The sequence below is a fragment of the Caloenas nicobarica genome, chromosome Z (assembly GCF_036013445.1).
Source record: "Caloenas nicobarica isolate bCalNic1 chromosome Z, bCalNic1.hap1, whole genome shotgun sequence".
Taxonomy (NCBI): Eukaryota; Metazoa; Chordata; class Aves; order Columbiformes; family Columbidae; genus Caloenas; species Caloenas nicobarica.
Genome location: NC_088284.1, coordinates 36875217 through 36890287, shown reverse-complemented (window position 1 = coordinate 36890287; position 15071 = coordinate 36875217). Strand labels below are relative to the sequence as shown.

Below are 15071 nucleotides of genomic sequence, written 5' to 3'. Positions count from 1 at the left end.
AAGTATACCCTAACATTCCTAAGAAAAAAACAAAACTAAAAATGAAACAAATATATAAAGTAAACAAAGGATATGTTACAGTAAAAAGTGCAGCAAAGAAATGGGTAAAAGGGAAAGAGAAGCATTTCAGTTAAACTGGAACAATACAAACCGCAGATTCCATTTTTTACAACATGACCTTAATCAAATGCTTGGGATTTCTTAGCATAACTAAATTAGCAGTTCTCAGTAAAGCTCATAAGGTTAACATATCTAAGACATTTCAGTAACTGCCAAAATATGCCACTTGTAACACATTTATTCAGCATTTGCATAAAATCTGATATGGCTTTTCTTTCAAATTTATTAAAAAACCCCACACGATTGTGTTCTACAAAAACCAAACATACCAACAACTGTAAGAAGTAACAGCTTTCTATGGCTTCAAATAGAAAAGCAGAAAGTTTCCCATAGTTTGTTTTCCTTTAGGCAAGGAAGGAAAGTAACCTAATTCATCTAACCTAAAGAAACATCACCTTGGCTAAATACAAACAAACACACACAACTTCTGCCAGTGTTGCAGTGTTGTTGTCTTACGAAGAAATACTTGTCATCTTCCACTCACCCCAATTCCCTCCTAAATTAGTCACCATCTGCTTAATCTCAGCTGAGATCTCCATATTTCACCTACTGCAAAGATGAATGTTGGGAAGCCAGGGAATCTCTACTGCAGGATAGCAGAAAAAAAATGTCTCCACATAGTTACAATTATTTGCTTTTCACCATTTATTCAGAGTAAAGCAGCAAGTCATTCAGGTCATTTCCTGACTGGCACAGCAAGTTATAGCAAGATACGCATTCTATTAATTTTTAATTGCATTGCTTGCAGACTGAAAACCCAAAAGGGGAGTGTTTCTTTTTAAAGCATAAAGAAGGGCACTGAAACTGCTTACCTCACTCAGCTCTGCAGGGGAGTCGTTTCCATATTTCATAGCAACTCCAGAATTCATGATTAGACTTCTCAAGGCTTGATGATTTCTGCAGATTTTAATGCTTAGAAGCTTTTTTCAATCGATTCAATACTTTCTTCTCAAAAATTTTTCTGTCTTACACATTTTGCTCTAGACAGCCATTTTTTACCCCCAATCAATAGTTTAAATTAATGATGCCAGATCTTCTCAAAGAGCCAAACCGGTGTTGACTTCACAGACGATCCATTGCTGCAAGAGACTTGTTAATATCATGAAGTGCTCAGAGAACGCAGGGAAGGAACTGCTTGCCAGGATCCCAGGGCTGTCTTAGTCCATCTGCAAGGCGTGCTTCTTCTCTGCTGTCTGTTTTGTGCTGCTCTCTTCCACAACTCTGTTTAAGGACATCTCCCAGTGCTGCTTAATGTACTTAGAAAAATTTAATGAGCTTCATGTAAGTTCACAGAAATTAAAAGGAGAGTGCTGCTACAGTCCTCAGTGTTCGGTCAGGGAGAAAAGAGAAGAAAGCTCCCCTCCCCGAGACAAACCAATGCTGCACTTCACGCTAAAGTTTCCCCTGCCAGTGAGCCTGGAGTTTAAGTGGTTTATGATCAAACACAGCTGTCTTGCTGCTGGCTACAGGGTGCATGGAAGGGGCGGTACTAAAAGGATAGTGCAAGTGGGAGGGAGCGAGCTACAGAGAGTTCGTTTTGGAATTACAGGCATCTTTCCAGCTTTCTGCATACTAATCACTATACACAAAACTATAAAGCTAAGTAACAGGAAATGCCACCTGGATAACAATAAACTGGATTCCTATTTCCCTATTCCCATGTGCAATTAAGTAAGGAAAGTTGGGGGACTTCAAGGGGTGTGGGTTATAAAGATTTCAAAAGGTCACAGTAAACCCAAAAGCACCATTAGAAAGCTGCAGATTCTATGTAACATCCTGACATTTTACAGAGACTTTGGGGAGATGCTACTGGAAGAAAGGGAGAAAAAAGCATTTGCTTTCAACAATCAACTAATATTCTAGACAAATATTCTATCCTTAACAAGCTGGATTTGCGCACGTGCTGCATCCACTGCAAGAACTGACAAACTTCCCCCTTCCCTCCATCCCCTAAAGTATAGTGAAAGCCCCACACACTTTGTGATGCTGAATTATTATGTTCTTTTGGACTTAGAAGTAGGAAATACCACACTCTGCAGCTGAAATTTACCTGATTATCTTAATACAATGTATTACTGAAGTGTCAAATGACTTCAGAAAACCACCAGGAGAAACAGGAATAAATGCTGTAAAAGCTGTGGCACAATTCTTGCACCCTCACAAAAACATTTACACAGAAAACAAAGCTCTCCAAGAGCAACATTTCAAAAATCATCTTGTGCTTTTTTTTTTTCTTCTCTCTTAATCGGAGATTAATATCAATACACAGACATAGGGATAACTCATCCAAATGCCAATAAAGTGCATTAGGAACAAGAACCAAGATGAACACATATATATATCGCTCTGTGCTACTAAAAAGCGTTGGCACTTTCTGGGTCCTTGTCCTTCCTCCATGCCCAGCATCAGGAACTGCAACCCTCCTCTGGCTCAGGGGGCAAGGGGAATGCCACAGTCTCTTTACAAAACTTTTTACTTTCCTCCTCCAGGTCTATTTTCTAGCCTTTCCTTCCTGTTTTCTGTATTTTTCCCATCCTCCAGTTTGCTTTTTAGCAATCTGCGTTTTTGGAGTTCCCTTCTCTTTTCATGCCCACCTTGCATTGCCTCCATTCTTCATCACCTTCCTCCTTGAGAGCATCCTCCCTGTCCCACCTTTAACAACACAGTTCCGTCGCCACGTTTAGTGCTTCTCTGCGCATTCCTCCCTACTCGTGCGCTTTGTTGCAGACACAACGCTCCGATTTACGGCCCCGCAGGCCGACGGCGGGGCTGCACTGCTCTCTGCCGGCAGCCGGCTCCGGCCTCAGCCACGGCCACCAGCCCCGGGCAGCCCCCGCTGCCGCCCCCTCCCCCGGGGAGGGATGGGGTAGCATATCCACCGCCGTGTGCTGCACTGATTTCCCGTGCGTTAAAATGTTTATACGCAGGAACAAAGGTGCTGTGGACTGACTTACCTCGTCTCTCATACCTGAGGGAAAAAAAAAAAAACAACACAACAAAACATTTTCGGTTCGAAAATTCCCGCAGCTGACACAGTACATATAGGAATGTTTTATCTTTTCCAAGTTATGCCTTCACAAGGGTGAGGGTTACAAAGGTTTTGTATTTTGCATCACTATCCCTATCAACTTTTATATTCCCTTTCATAATTTGCTTGGAATCTGCCCTGATGTGACCTTTGTCCAATTCTGTCACATGTGTCACAGGTTCTCCCACACAGGGATGAGTCTCAGAATTACTTAAGAATAAAGTTCTAAGATTTTCCTTTTCCAAAGCAAAGGACATATTAATTATGGCCTCAATATACTGCATTTCCTATACTACATCCCTACACTGCCAAGTACTTCCCAGTTGACTATCAACAGGCATTCAGAAATTAATAAAAGTTTTTATTTGCTTTCCTCACAAACCATTGGTGGCCATTCCCAGCAGACGAGCCATCAGACAGACCAGAGTACATGGCACTACAGATGCATCCCAAGCATAACAGTGCAGGACACCTGAGGATATGAACTAGATCCACTCCATACTGTACCCATATGCTGCATAGGATTTTTTTCTGCCTCTTTCCTATTCCATACAGTAACATGGTAGAAAGAGACAGAGCTACTCACTGGAAAACAAGAGCAGAATTCACAGTTTTACACACGCAGAAGAACATGGGAGATGCATGCCACTACTTTCAGAAAAATGATTATTTAAAAACTAATTGTAACTCATGTGAAAATTAATGAAACAGTCAAACCCTGACAACCCAGCTGACTCCCCTTGCAATCTCTGCATACTTGCACTGATTGGTACAGGGTTACATATTTCTCAGTTGGAAAGCATCAGCTGTTACTGTTACCAACCCACTAACACTGGCACTGCCTGTTTCAATGCGGCCTGACGTCCTTATAAACTTTGCAGGCATTTCTTTATTGTGGAGGGACAGTCATGACTAAATGTAATAATTTTTCTAAAACAGCTACTATTATATCACATTTTAAAAATAGTAGCATCGAGAACATATTCCAAACACCTGAATATTTAGAACTCGTTTCTCTGTGAAATGTCATATTATCCAGCATTTCTCCGAGTCCATTTACTAACTGAATGAAAACATCAGATCACAAAATTAAACTCCCAGATAGACTTGACTGAGTGTCTCCAGGCAGTTTCACTGTTTCCAAACACATGCAAGTGAACTAACACAGTAGCAGGGTACTAAGAACTTTGTTGAAGCCAAAGTGCATTTTCCCGTTGGCTTGTGCCAAAAGCAAGCTTCAAAGAAAGCAAAGGAAATCTCAAGTATGCCAATTTTGCATTGCCAGGAAAAGAACAGAGCACCCTGTGATCCAGCTAGAGAGAGGTGCCTGCTGGACTCAGTCCCCCTCTGTTTCTGTTCAGCTGCTGACTGTCCCGGCTCTCCCTGACTCAGTTCCTCTCCTAGGACAGCATTGCTCCCTTGCCCTCAGCCTCCTTCCCGTCTGATTTTTTAGCCTCTACGGGCAGGAAGGGGGTGAGGATGGGAACAGAAAGAGCAATCTCTTAACCTACAGAGGTACATTTCTCAGCCCAAGAGGACAGAGCCTCAGTGGATGCCTCAGTGTGTACTATGACACAAACACGAAGGGGAAACAAGAAGCTGGACGCACCCGACTGTCACTGGGGCTTTCAGAAACAATATCCACCAAACACGCTATGTCACGACAGAGACACCGGCCTGGGCTTCCACTCAGTCTCAGTGGATTCTGATCGATTACTGCTTTCTGTACCTCTAAGGCGCTCATGATGCATACTGCTGGTAGGTAAGCACATCTGCACTGACCAGATTCTTCCCATGATAATTTCAGAACTATCTAGTAACAACCATTGGTGCGGCCAGTTTGCTGACTATTGATCTAATAATCCTTTGGCCACTCTATTCAATTTGTTTATTCTTATTAAACTGTAGGAAAAGAATCACTGACATGCACCTGAGATTTACTGAGGAATCTATTTTTTGGTTTTATCTGAATAATCATTTAATAAGATTTACTCTGTCTCCTGGTGTAAAAGGATTCTTTTGGGACAAGATACAACTCTCTGGCCCTTCTCACCTTTATTTTTGAAACTGCCACAGAATATGGAAAAAAACCCCAGCACTGTAGTTATTTTACAAGGTTTCTTCCTCACAGTATGTCTCAGTAATTACGACACTCTGTTTCCTAACAGTTATTGAAGCAGATGTGACAACTGCCACACGTGAATGTTCCTTCCTTGTTTTGACAGTTGCAGAGTGAAAACTACAGCATAAAAGCAATTATCTACTAAATACGTATGTATCGCATATTCTTCAGCATAGCGTATACCACTTTCTGGGAAGCAGTTTCCCTCAATATACAACACACACAATTAGCTGATCACAATTCCAGGATGTACGAAATAAGGCCTTCTTGGTTTGTTCTATTTAATTAGCTCTGTAATTGAAAAGCTACTAATTGAACTCCACTGAGCATTTAGTTTATGCTTGTTTCAATATCATCTCTACAGTTAGAGCAGCACCCTGCACAATCCCCCACACAAATAGATTACGCCTTCAAATATTGCAAATCTGGTACACATAATTTGAGTGCAGCATGTTTTTGTTCTCACTCTGGCACGAAATACACAGGTGTAGTGCCAAAGTCTAAATTTCCATGGACAAAATAGTAGCACTCAGAAGGCTATCATGAAGGCTAAACTTGGAAGCGGAAGCTGAATACAGCATTTGGATAATGTTTCCAGAGAACTCTTTATTCAATAATACTAATGCACTAAGATATAAAAGGGAGAGGCTGAAAGGGACGGTAGTTTCTTCTTGATGCAAACTGTTCTCATTAATACTGGTGAAGGTTATGCACCTAGACTGAGAGAAAAAAACCCAACTCATTTGAAACAATTGAAAGTAACCTTATACTAAAGAATAAAGCACTGTCTCTGAAAAAAATGCAAGCAAATTTCTTTTTTTTCCTTCAATCACACCATCTCAATTAGTCTAAAACAGATAACGTGTCTAGAATAATGTCATTTCCAAATAGCACTTCAATCAGCTACTCTCACTTGTTCACCCTTCCTCAAATACTTAATCCACTTAAAAAGTCATGTCTTTGACCCGACCAGTCTCCTTGGGAGTTCACATCTGATCCCTTTTTCCATCCTCCAGTATTTCACATCATAAAGCCACTCACCAATCTGTCAAACATCCACTCTCATTTTCTGTCATTTCATCCAAAGCCATCACATTCATTTTGATTCCCTCTGACCCCACAGAGCCTTAGCATCAGGTCAGGACAGGAAAAGGACCAGGGTGTCAATGTGTGCCTGTTATTCATGTTAGAAACTTGTATGAGAACAATAGGGAGAGAAAGTAGCAATTTCCATGCTCCTTTCATGTTGCAGCCATCTAATTATCATCACTGTTGATTTGCTCCTTGCTTAAAAACACAAGGACATTCTGTAAACTACAATTCATGTCATCATACTTCTGCTTAGCTTCCCTTCATTGTCCAGCATTCCCTCAGTTCAATCATCTATTCTTCCAGTTATTAACCACAAGGTAAAGTCACTCATTCCACTTCCAGTCCCTACAATCTAGGTAGGTATTTTGATTTAACTTTTCACAAAACAGTCTATTAGTTTTGCATACTTATTGCACTAAAAATATGACCACTCTTAGTAAAATGCCTGTGGATTAATCCTGCCTTTGAGATATTTACTCTTCTCCTTCATCGGAACTTGTATTCCCTCACATTTATCAGTTGTGAATTGAATCTCTTTCAAACATTCTCTCTCACATAAGAAAATTTTGCCAGGGCTCCCCTGCTAAGTCTCTCCTGGTTTTGCCCATTCCCTGATAGTGAGATTTCCTCATTTACATTCTCTCCTTACTCCTAAAGTCTCTTGGTTTTGTGTCTTATCCTTCATACACTCCTGTTTCTAGTTCCAGTCCCCACTCCACAGTCATGATCTCATCTCTGCAAACATTCAGCAACCCAGCTCATCAGCTGCCCCCTTCTCTTTCATTCTTGAGCTCTTCTGAGACATCTGTGTGTGGTCAATCTGTAATAATTTTCCCTTATGTTAAGACTTCTCTCCACTCTGACTTCTATTACCATGGGCATGCTGAACACGCAACTCCCTGACCTGGATCAGTGACCACATAAGTGCCCACAGCGACACAAAGAAGGGGGAGGGATCCTGGCCCCGGGTTTGCATCAGAGCGGAGCTTGGACACTTCACGCCACCTCCAGCCAAGCTCCCTGTTTCACCGTCTGTGGTCAAGATCTCTTCTGAATGTTTAAGAGATGAACTGACGGATACTTTCTGACTACATGTACATATATACCCATACATATACATATTTGTACATACGTACTGTGTGTGTTTCTGTATATACTATATACACTTAACAAACAAGTATACACATATTATATACGTGTGTGTACACAGACTTATCTATATACATGTACATATATAAGTATTTGAAAGTATGGATTCACTGAAATGTTCCATTTGAAACATTTTCAAATGGATAAATACTGGCAAAGGCAGTCAAGGGGCTGACAGATCCCTACTTGAAGCTCTACAAGACTTTGTGGCTGGTATGAACATTTAAATAACAAGAGCATCAAGTTCAGTGAGCACTTATGGGGCTTGGGGGAGCTTTTATTTTGTCAGAAATGATTAAAAAATTACTTCAACAATGATGTGAACTCAAAGGATACACATAAAACCTCTGGTGATTCAAAACCCCTAGTTTTCAACCAGATCTATGTTACTATCAACAAATTTAAGATTATTGTAATTGAATTCCTACAGACCTTGCATTAAGTTCATTTTATTTGCTATCTTCCTTGGCTGCATAGTTGAGTGGCTGCTCATAAAGACCAGCAAGTTAGTTTACAGAACACTTCTCAACTCCCTAACTATTTAATATCCTGTAACTATAAGTGTTTCTTAATTTTTCTAAAGGTCTCTTTCTTTTTTCTCTCCCTGGACAGCTAAATATGAAATTCAAGATCTCTATTCCACGTCGCCACCTCCCCACCCCCCTGATCTGGTCTATAAAATTCAATTTTCTGCCCTTCTAACTCCGTTGCCATGTACCTTTCAAATCCCTCCAGCGATGTTTTGCCTGTACATCTTTCTGCTTTTAAGCTTCTCATCATGATCTCCAAGTCTGCCTTACCTCTGCCTCACTCATTTCTACTTCAGCCTTCATATCTGACAGTTTCGCTTTACGTTGCAAGGGACAGCAAACAACCCTGATTCAGCATTTATGATATCACCATCTTCCTCATATGGTCAGTTTGGTTCTACAGCCCAAGACCTGTTTACACTTTTCTCAAGACACTTCAGATTTATGAAACATGATTACGAAGCTAAAATCTTCTTTACTTTCAGGCCTCATCTGGATAGTCCCTTACTTTGCTAAGTTTATAAATGACTTTCAAAATATTTCTAGTACTTAGTCTCAGATAAAGGTCTATCAACCAACTAAACTAAAGCAAAGAAACAAACACGTCTCTAAAAAAACAGGAAAAAAACAGGCCTCGTATCTTCTGTCTTCACGATTTAGAATCCTGGCATAAAGCACTTTGTCAACACCTGGCACCCCTGTGGGTGCTACAGAAATAAGGGCTTTTCCCTCCTTTTCTATAATACATACCAGACAATCAATATTCATGTAAAAATCAGATTCAGCAATAATATGCACTCACAATCTCTTTAAAAATTCATAGGGTAGAAAGACTCAATGTCTTTTTCGCCAGTCACTTTCCTAAAATTACAGCTTCAAGTAGGTAAAGTAATACAAAACTCAGCATAGGAAATTAGAGAGGGCTATTTAGCTTAAAGGCATAAACCTCACTTGGGTACATCAGTGGGGTTCTTCACTATGAACTCTTCACAGAACAGACACTGCCCTTCCCAAAGCTCAAAGTTTACTTTGATTGCTTCCTACAATGATGAAAAATAGCGCTTAACAGCACACTGCAACATAGCTATTACCATAATCTGTCTCCCAGCTGAAGAAGTGATAATGTGGTTTTCTAGCCCAAAACGAAGCAATCATACTGAAACAGTTCTTCACAAAAAGTAGAAACAGTAAGTGCAAGAGAGCGCATGTGCAGAAGTACTCACCTCCCATTTTCTCTGCACTAGCACCTAAATAGTTCCTCAAAACAGCTGTGCTGACAATCATATATTCGTTTAAAAAAAACAGAACAGAAAGAGAAGCAGCGAGTTTGAACCGCGAGCAGCAGAATCCTGCACTGCCTCAGGTCAGTGTCCCAGACCTGACAGTGTCAGCGGAGTAATTCCAGGGAGCACAAGCGTCTTGATGAATTTAACCACGGCACTGACAGGTTTCTATGGACGGGAACCCTACCTTATCTCGCTTGGTTGGCAGGATAAAGGTTTATTACTCCATTATAACTGAACTAGCCCTGAACTGCAAAAGCTCTTAGAGTCCATTTTCAACTGTGCACTGTGGTTAAGATTTTCACTTTATTATCAAAATTCCTACATATAACGTAAAAAAAAAAATGGGTTTATTATATGCATAAAAGGGGAGGGGGAATAAGTCTTCTCATCTTTTTAATTAATGAGGATTCACAGAAGCTCAACATTGCCAACTGCAACTATGTCAGGTCAACAGTTCCAACTCAGACGTAAGGCAGAAAAGCTGGTAAAGCAGAAGATCCTGTGTCAGGGCTAAACAGTAATCTTTCTGGCACACCAGAATCCAGGAGGTCCATGTTGCTTCAACAGACTAATCCTGGGCCTCAGGCTCAGCTTAGCACTGCCAAGCAAGGTAAAGATATTAATACTGTATTCTGTGTAGCTGTGTGCAGTGGTGCTGGGACAATGTGCCAGGTGAACTGCTCTTCATCTCAGACAACCAAGTAAAAAAAAAAGAAAAAGAGTAAAGAGATCTGAACACCTGCACTGGAGACGGAGCTCCCCTAACTACAACAAACAAAATGGGATGCACAGTTTCTAATCAGTATGTGGGGGAAGGATACAAAGTCCTTGCAACTGATTTAAATGATAAGTTTTGAAACTTAACACACACTTGTTAAAAGCCCCATTTTCTATAGCATCCGATTGCCACACGCCAGTTCCCATCATTCAATTACAACCGCAGAGCTGGGACAAAAAACCCATCATTCTGTGCAATTCACCTTCATTATATATTGTGAGAGATGTTGTTCAACTGTCACATAAAAGATCCAAATAAAAGCCTCAGTCAAAAGGATCTATTAAAAGGCTGCCTGAACACACATGCCCTATGCTGACACCCATCACGTTGTGCTGTGACTGTCTGCAGATGGAAATAGTAACATGAAAAAAAAAAAAAGAAGAACCTCAGCACGAAGTTGTGAAAAAGGGGCTATAATGCTATAATGAAATCATCTATCATGGAGAAAGGGAGAAAGAAATTTTGTCAATATGCTACTGAAGGGAATTTTCAAGAAACTTCATAGTTTGCCTTTGCTCACTTCTATGTCTGTTACAATCCAGTAAGGTTAAAAGACAGAAAAACTATATTTCAAATAAAGCAGACGAGTCTTGGCAGACCTAATCTGTAATGTCCCTTTGAACTTATAAAAGAAAAATGAATAGCTGAGCACTATCAGAGGGCTATATAAGCCAGAATGGTATAAACACAATGCATAATCCTATTACACCTGATGCCTGCTTCAGACAAACAAACTCCATTACAATGCTGGTTTAAATTCAAAGACTAAAAGCAAACAGCTTCATGTATCTCCACACATAAAAAACATCTGTCAGACAAAACTGTCTGTGTGCCTGCTTTCTGACAAGCCAAGCCTCCTGAATCTATATTCCAATAACCAGTTATTGCGTTAATGGAATTCTCGCATTCTATTTTTAGCCTGGCAGAATGGAAATTATGCCTAGTTCAGAGGCAAAGGCACAAAAGGCAAGGTTGTCTTGGGCACAAATCTTTTATAAAGAGTAGGCTCCACACCACTAGAATCTTCTTCAACTTCAGGCCTTCCTACCTACTACAGCTCCAGCTGAAGGAATCATTAGGCTACGCTTTTACAGTAATAGTTTTTGTTGGCATGAAAAATAAATTTTAATGCCAGTCACATGTAGGACATGGAAAACAAATGGCTGCAAGGTGAGCAGAGGAAGAGACGCAACTCCTGTGGTTTCCTGTAACAGTATGCACTAGTTCCCAAATACAGAACAGATCCTCTGACAAAATAACTTGGGAAAACCAACTCTGAGATATCCTACAAAGTGGCTATAGCACTGAATAAATTCCTTGAAATCCACAGAATCTGTTTCTTATCCACACTAGCTTCATGCAGAGGGTCTAGAAAGGCATTGCTCTCACCTGTCAAAAAGATGTGTCCTGAGAGCATGGGATACCTGATGCTTTGGGGTCGAATTTCTGTGTCTGTAAGGGAAAGTGTGGGGAAGCTGAAGGAGCAGAGCTTCCCAACCCAAGGAGCAAACAAGCCTATTTTAAAAAAAGAGAAGATTTGGAGAGAGCAGGGAAAAGAAAAAGGAGCAGACTTTGCCAGAAAAGGACATACCAATTTTACTGAGTTACAAACCATAAAAACCTTAGAAATTAAATGAGACCCTTGACAGTAGGTTCTCATGAACAGGGACACCAAACAAATGTACAAACCAACCGTGGAATTACCTTCCACAGTACAGTTCTTGATACTGGCCCTGGAAAGATCATTTCGCAAAAGAAATAACTGTGTGATTGCAATAAAACTCATATTTAATTTACAGCTGGTGGCTATACATTAAATAATAGAGAAAATTGTTCATATTTAGGATAGTTATTAAGAGTATACCTTGACTGCTGCCAATCTGTATGAAGTAATTTCTTTTCCAATCCCCTAAAGAGGTATTTTTGCTTTCTTTGGTAACCAGAAATTCTTCCTGTTTCTAAGCAGTCGATTTTTACATCTACATGCCGAAGCTTAGTTAAAATAAGACAAAAACATAGCTTAAAAGAATTACAGTACACATACAAGATTTACAACTTTTGGGGAGTGTGAGTGGTATGGATACTAATTTTTACTCCATAAACACACTAACATTACAGTGACTTGTGCCAAATAAAACTTATAAGATGGACAAGCAGACACCTGTCATCAGTGAATAATTCAATCATATCAGTGTTTTTAAGGAAAGACTGTTGATTACATAGGCACATCCCCTGCCAGTCACGCAGCAAAGGATGCTAGAAAATTCAGCTGGCTGTCTTACAGCCAAACTGGGAGGTATGGTAGGAAGTTAACAGAATAATTGATGTACTGTCAAATCGTCTCGAGTGCTGGAGAAAGGGCCAAGGAGATTAAATTCAGCATTTTGAATTTCAGCACAGGATATCATATGTGAATATATGTCAAATACCAAGCATCTCTGTAATATTCTCTTGCTAAAGTACTAAGTACATATTATAACGTTAAGGCATTACAAGAAATCATAACATGCTCAATAACATGACAGCAGTACAGAATTTGCATGTAGATCACTTAATTTACATTTACATGCATCTCAATGCACAAAAATGGTTATTGTGATCCAGGATGAAACAGCCCATTAATGCTGTTTCAAGTAGTTACCCAGATCCAGCTGCACTGCAGTCTAACATAAACACTGTGATAATTATTAAGTGTGCTCTTTTTATACCCAAAAGCTATCTCTATGACTAGGCCACAGTAAGTTAGGTTTGCCTGATTAGGGAGCAGATCCTCTAGGTGGGATAGGAAAAGCTACCTCTCCCTGAATAATCTAATGGTGACTTTTGGAATACTATCACTCAGTATAAATGATGTCAACTAAAAATAATAGCTTTCTCAAAACAATGGTTCTGTCTGTCATAATATGCAGCTCAATACTCTTAAGGAGGAAAAATTAGCAATTCAAGGAGTCTGACTAGCAAAAAGATATCACACTAAGAATATCCATTTTCAGAGCACATGACACTTCCTAAGACAAAGATATTAAGTTCTCCTCTGCTACTGATCATGCTGAGAAACTAATGCTAATATAACTACATATTGCTTTGCCATGAATATTTCCAGTATGCCTTCATACTTTATCAACTTTGGGGTTGTGTACCCAACAGGGATGATATGTCCATTAGGCACAGAGAGTCCACGGTCAGAACTAAATTTGGTTTAGTTACCTTAATTCTGCTGTGCAGAAAGCATACCATGTCACGCAGACGCACAATCAAAACGGTCTCTTCCCAAGATCAACAGAGTCCTTAGTAGCTCTGATTGAGGTACACACACATGCAAATCAGACAGGAATAGGTGAAGAAGAGCTTATTCTGCAGTAGTCACAAGGAGATGCATTAAGAATCTTGTTGCATTAGCTTTCTGGTTTGTTCTTGATAGAGACATTCCAAACCCAGCACCCCTTAAGATGAGAATTAAGTGCAGATTTGGCAGGTTGAGCAATCTGCATCGATGCCCTCCTGCCTAAACACACCCGTCTTGCATTGACAAGATAAAGCAGGATTACATCTGTTTATTGTTGGCCAGAACAACGAGAGGCTGCAGGAAGCGATGCTGGCACCTCTGTAAATATGCCCTTCTCTCTAAGAACAACCACAACTCTAACACTTGCATGGCTGCTTTGAGGAGGAAATAGCAACATCAGCTTCTAAAAGCAAGTGGTCATGAAGAAATCCTACCTCACGCTATTCTCAAAAACAGCTGTACTCTTCCCTTCTGCAAGTCAACCATACCCTCATCAAATTTTTCTATGTTTTCAACCAAAAGTGCTCTGGCAAGGAAGGTGAAGTCAAAAAGATTCCAATAGAACTGGAGTGTCTTTGGAAGGAAAAATCAGAGACCAAAGGATCCTGGATCACAACAGTCCCTGGACTGGGTAGTTTAAAACAAACAAACAAGCAAACAAACAAAAAACATACTGAGGGCCATATTTCAAAAACGTAAGATCTTTCTGTAGAGACTCTCTCAGTAAACCAGAGTTATTTACAGCTAAAAGAATAAAGGTATGAGATCATATCATCATGGCAAATGAAACAATCCCAATTGGTTTTACTTATGTAAATGTAGCTACTTGTGACAACAAATGCATTCATCTTAAAACAACAATGAATTAAGGCAACAGAAACTAACAGTAAGCACACAGACATGTATTAGCATTTATATGCACACATTCTACTAAAAAAATTATCAAGTTAATCTAGTCTATTTTAATGATGTGCAAGGAGAATATGAAAAGTGAATTAAACATATCCAAATTTTACTACTTCAGCTTATTAAACTTCACTGACATTCTAATGGGAAAATGCCTATCATATGGAGATGCTGCCCCGTGCGATGTTTTCAGAAAACAGCAGTACATCAGCTCCTACAATAGAGTGCTGTCCCTCCTGCTAGCACCACAGGGAATGCATCACAATTGCACGGCTGCCTGGGAAGTGAACAGATATGACACCACATGAACTAGCTATTTCACTGCAGTTACATGACTATGCACATTAGTGATCCTTGTACAACTCTGAATATTCAAGTACAAAGAACAAACAACTCACAAGCATGCACGAGCACAAAGAAATCCTTTGAAATGCTTGGATTATTTCCTATCCATGAAGAATGTTTAAATTATTTACATCCCAATGCAATACAAACCAAACCCATAAATTATTACATTTGGAACATATGCAAGGGTTCCTATCAGAGATATCTGCTGTAGTATTTAACCTAATGGAATGAACATGTACATCATCAGTAAGTGGTGACAGGTCATGTTAAAGGTTATATGTTAGTCATAAATACTGGTATCAAGGTGAAAAGATATAAAAAGAAATGTGTTCTTAATATTTAGGTGTAAAAATGTGATTCTGAAAAACACTGAAAGAGTTAAACACCCTATAAAGACTATAGAATAAATTACTGAGGTAAAGCAAA

The 15071-nt window shown here is 39.7% G+C and overlaps 1 protein-coding gene across 4 annotated transcripts in view; it reads right to left on the bottom strand.

Moving 5' to 3' along the window:
* MCC (MCC regulator of WNT signaling pathway) overlaps positions 1-15071 on the bottom strand; it is a 217245-nt gene that overhangs the window by 162560 nt on the left and 39614 nt on the right. The window contains exons 1-2 of one of the 4 annotated variants that reach the window (XM_065657623.1): positions 2715-2742; positions 933-1376 (exon numbers count right to left, since the gene is read on the bottom strand). The exons of 2 other annotated variants lie outside the window; for them this stretch is intronic. In XM_065657623.1, coding sequence (XP_065513695.1) covers positions 933-989 — 57 coding nt within the window. In that variant the 5' untranslated portion in view covers positions 990-1376; positions 2715-2742. Of the gene's footprint in view, positions 1-932; positions 1519-2714; positions 2743-15071 lie in introns of those variants that run through there. One more of the 4 variants, XM_065657624.1, reaches the window with a different exon arrangement.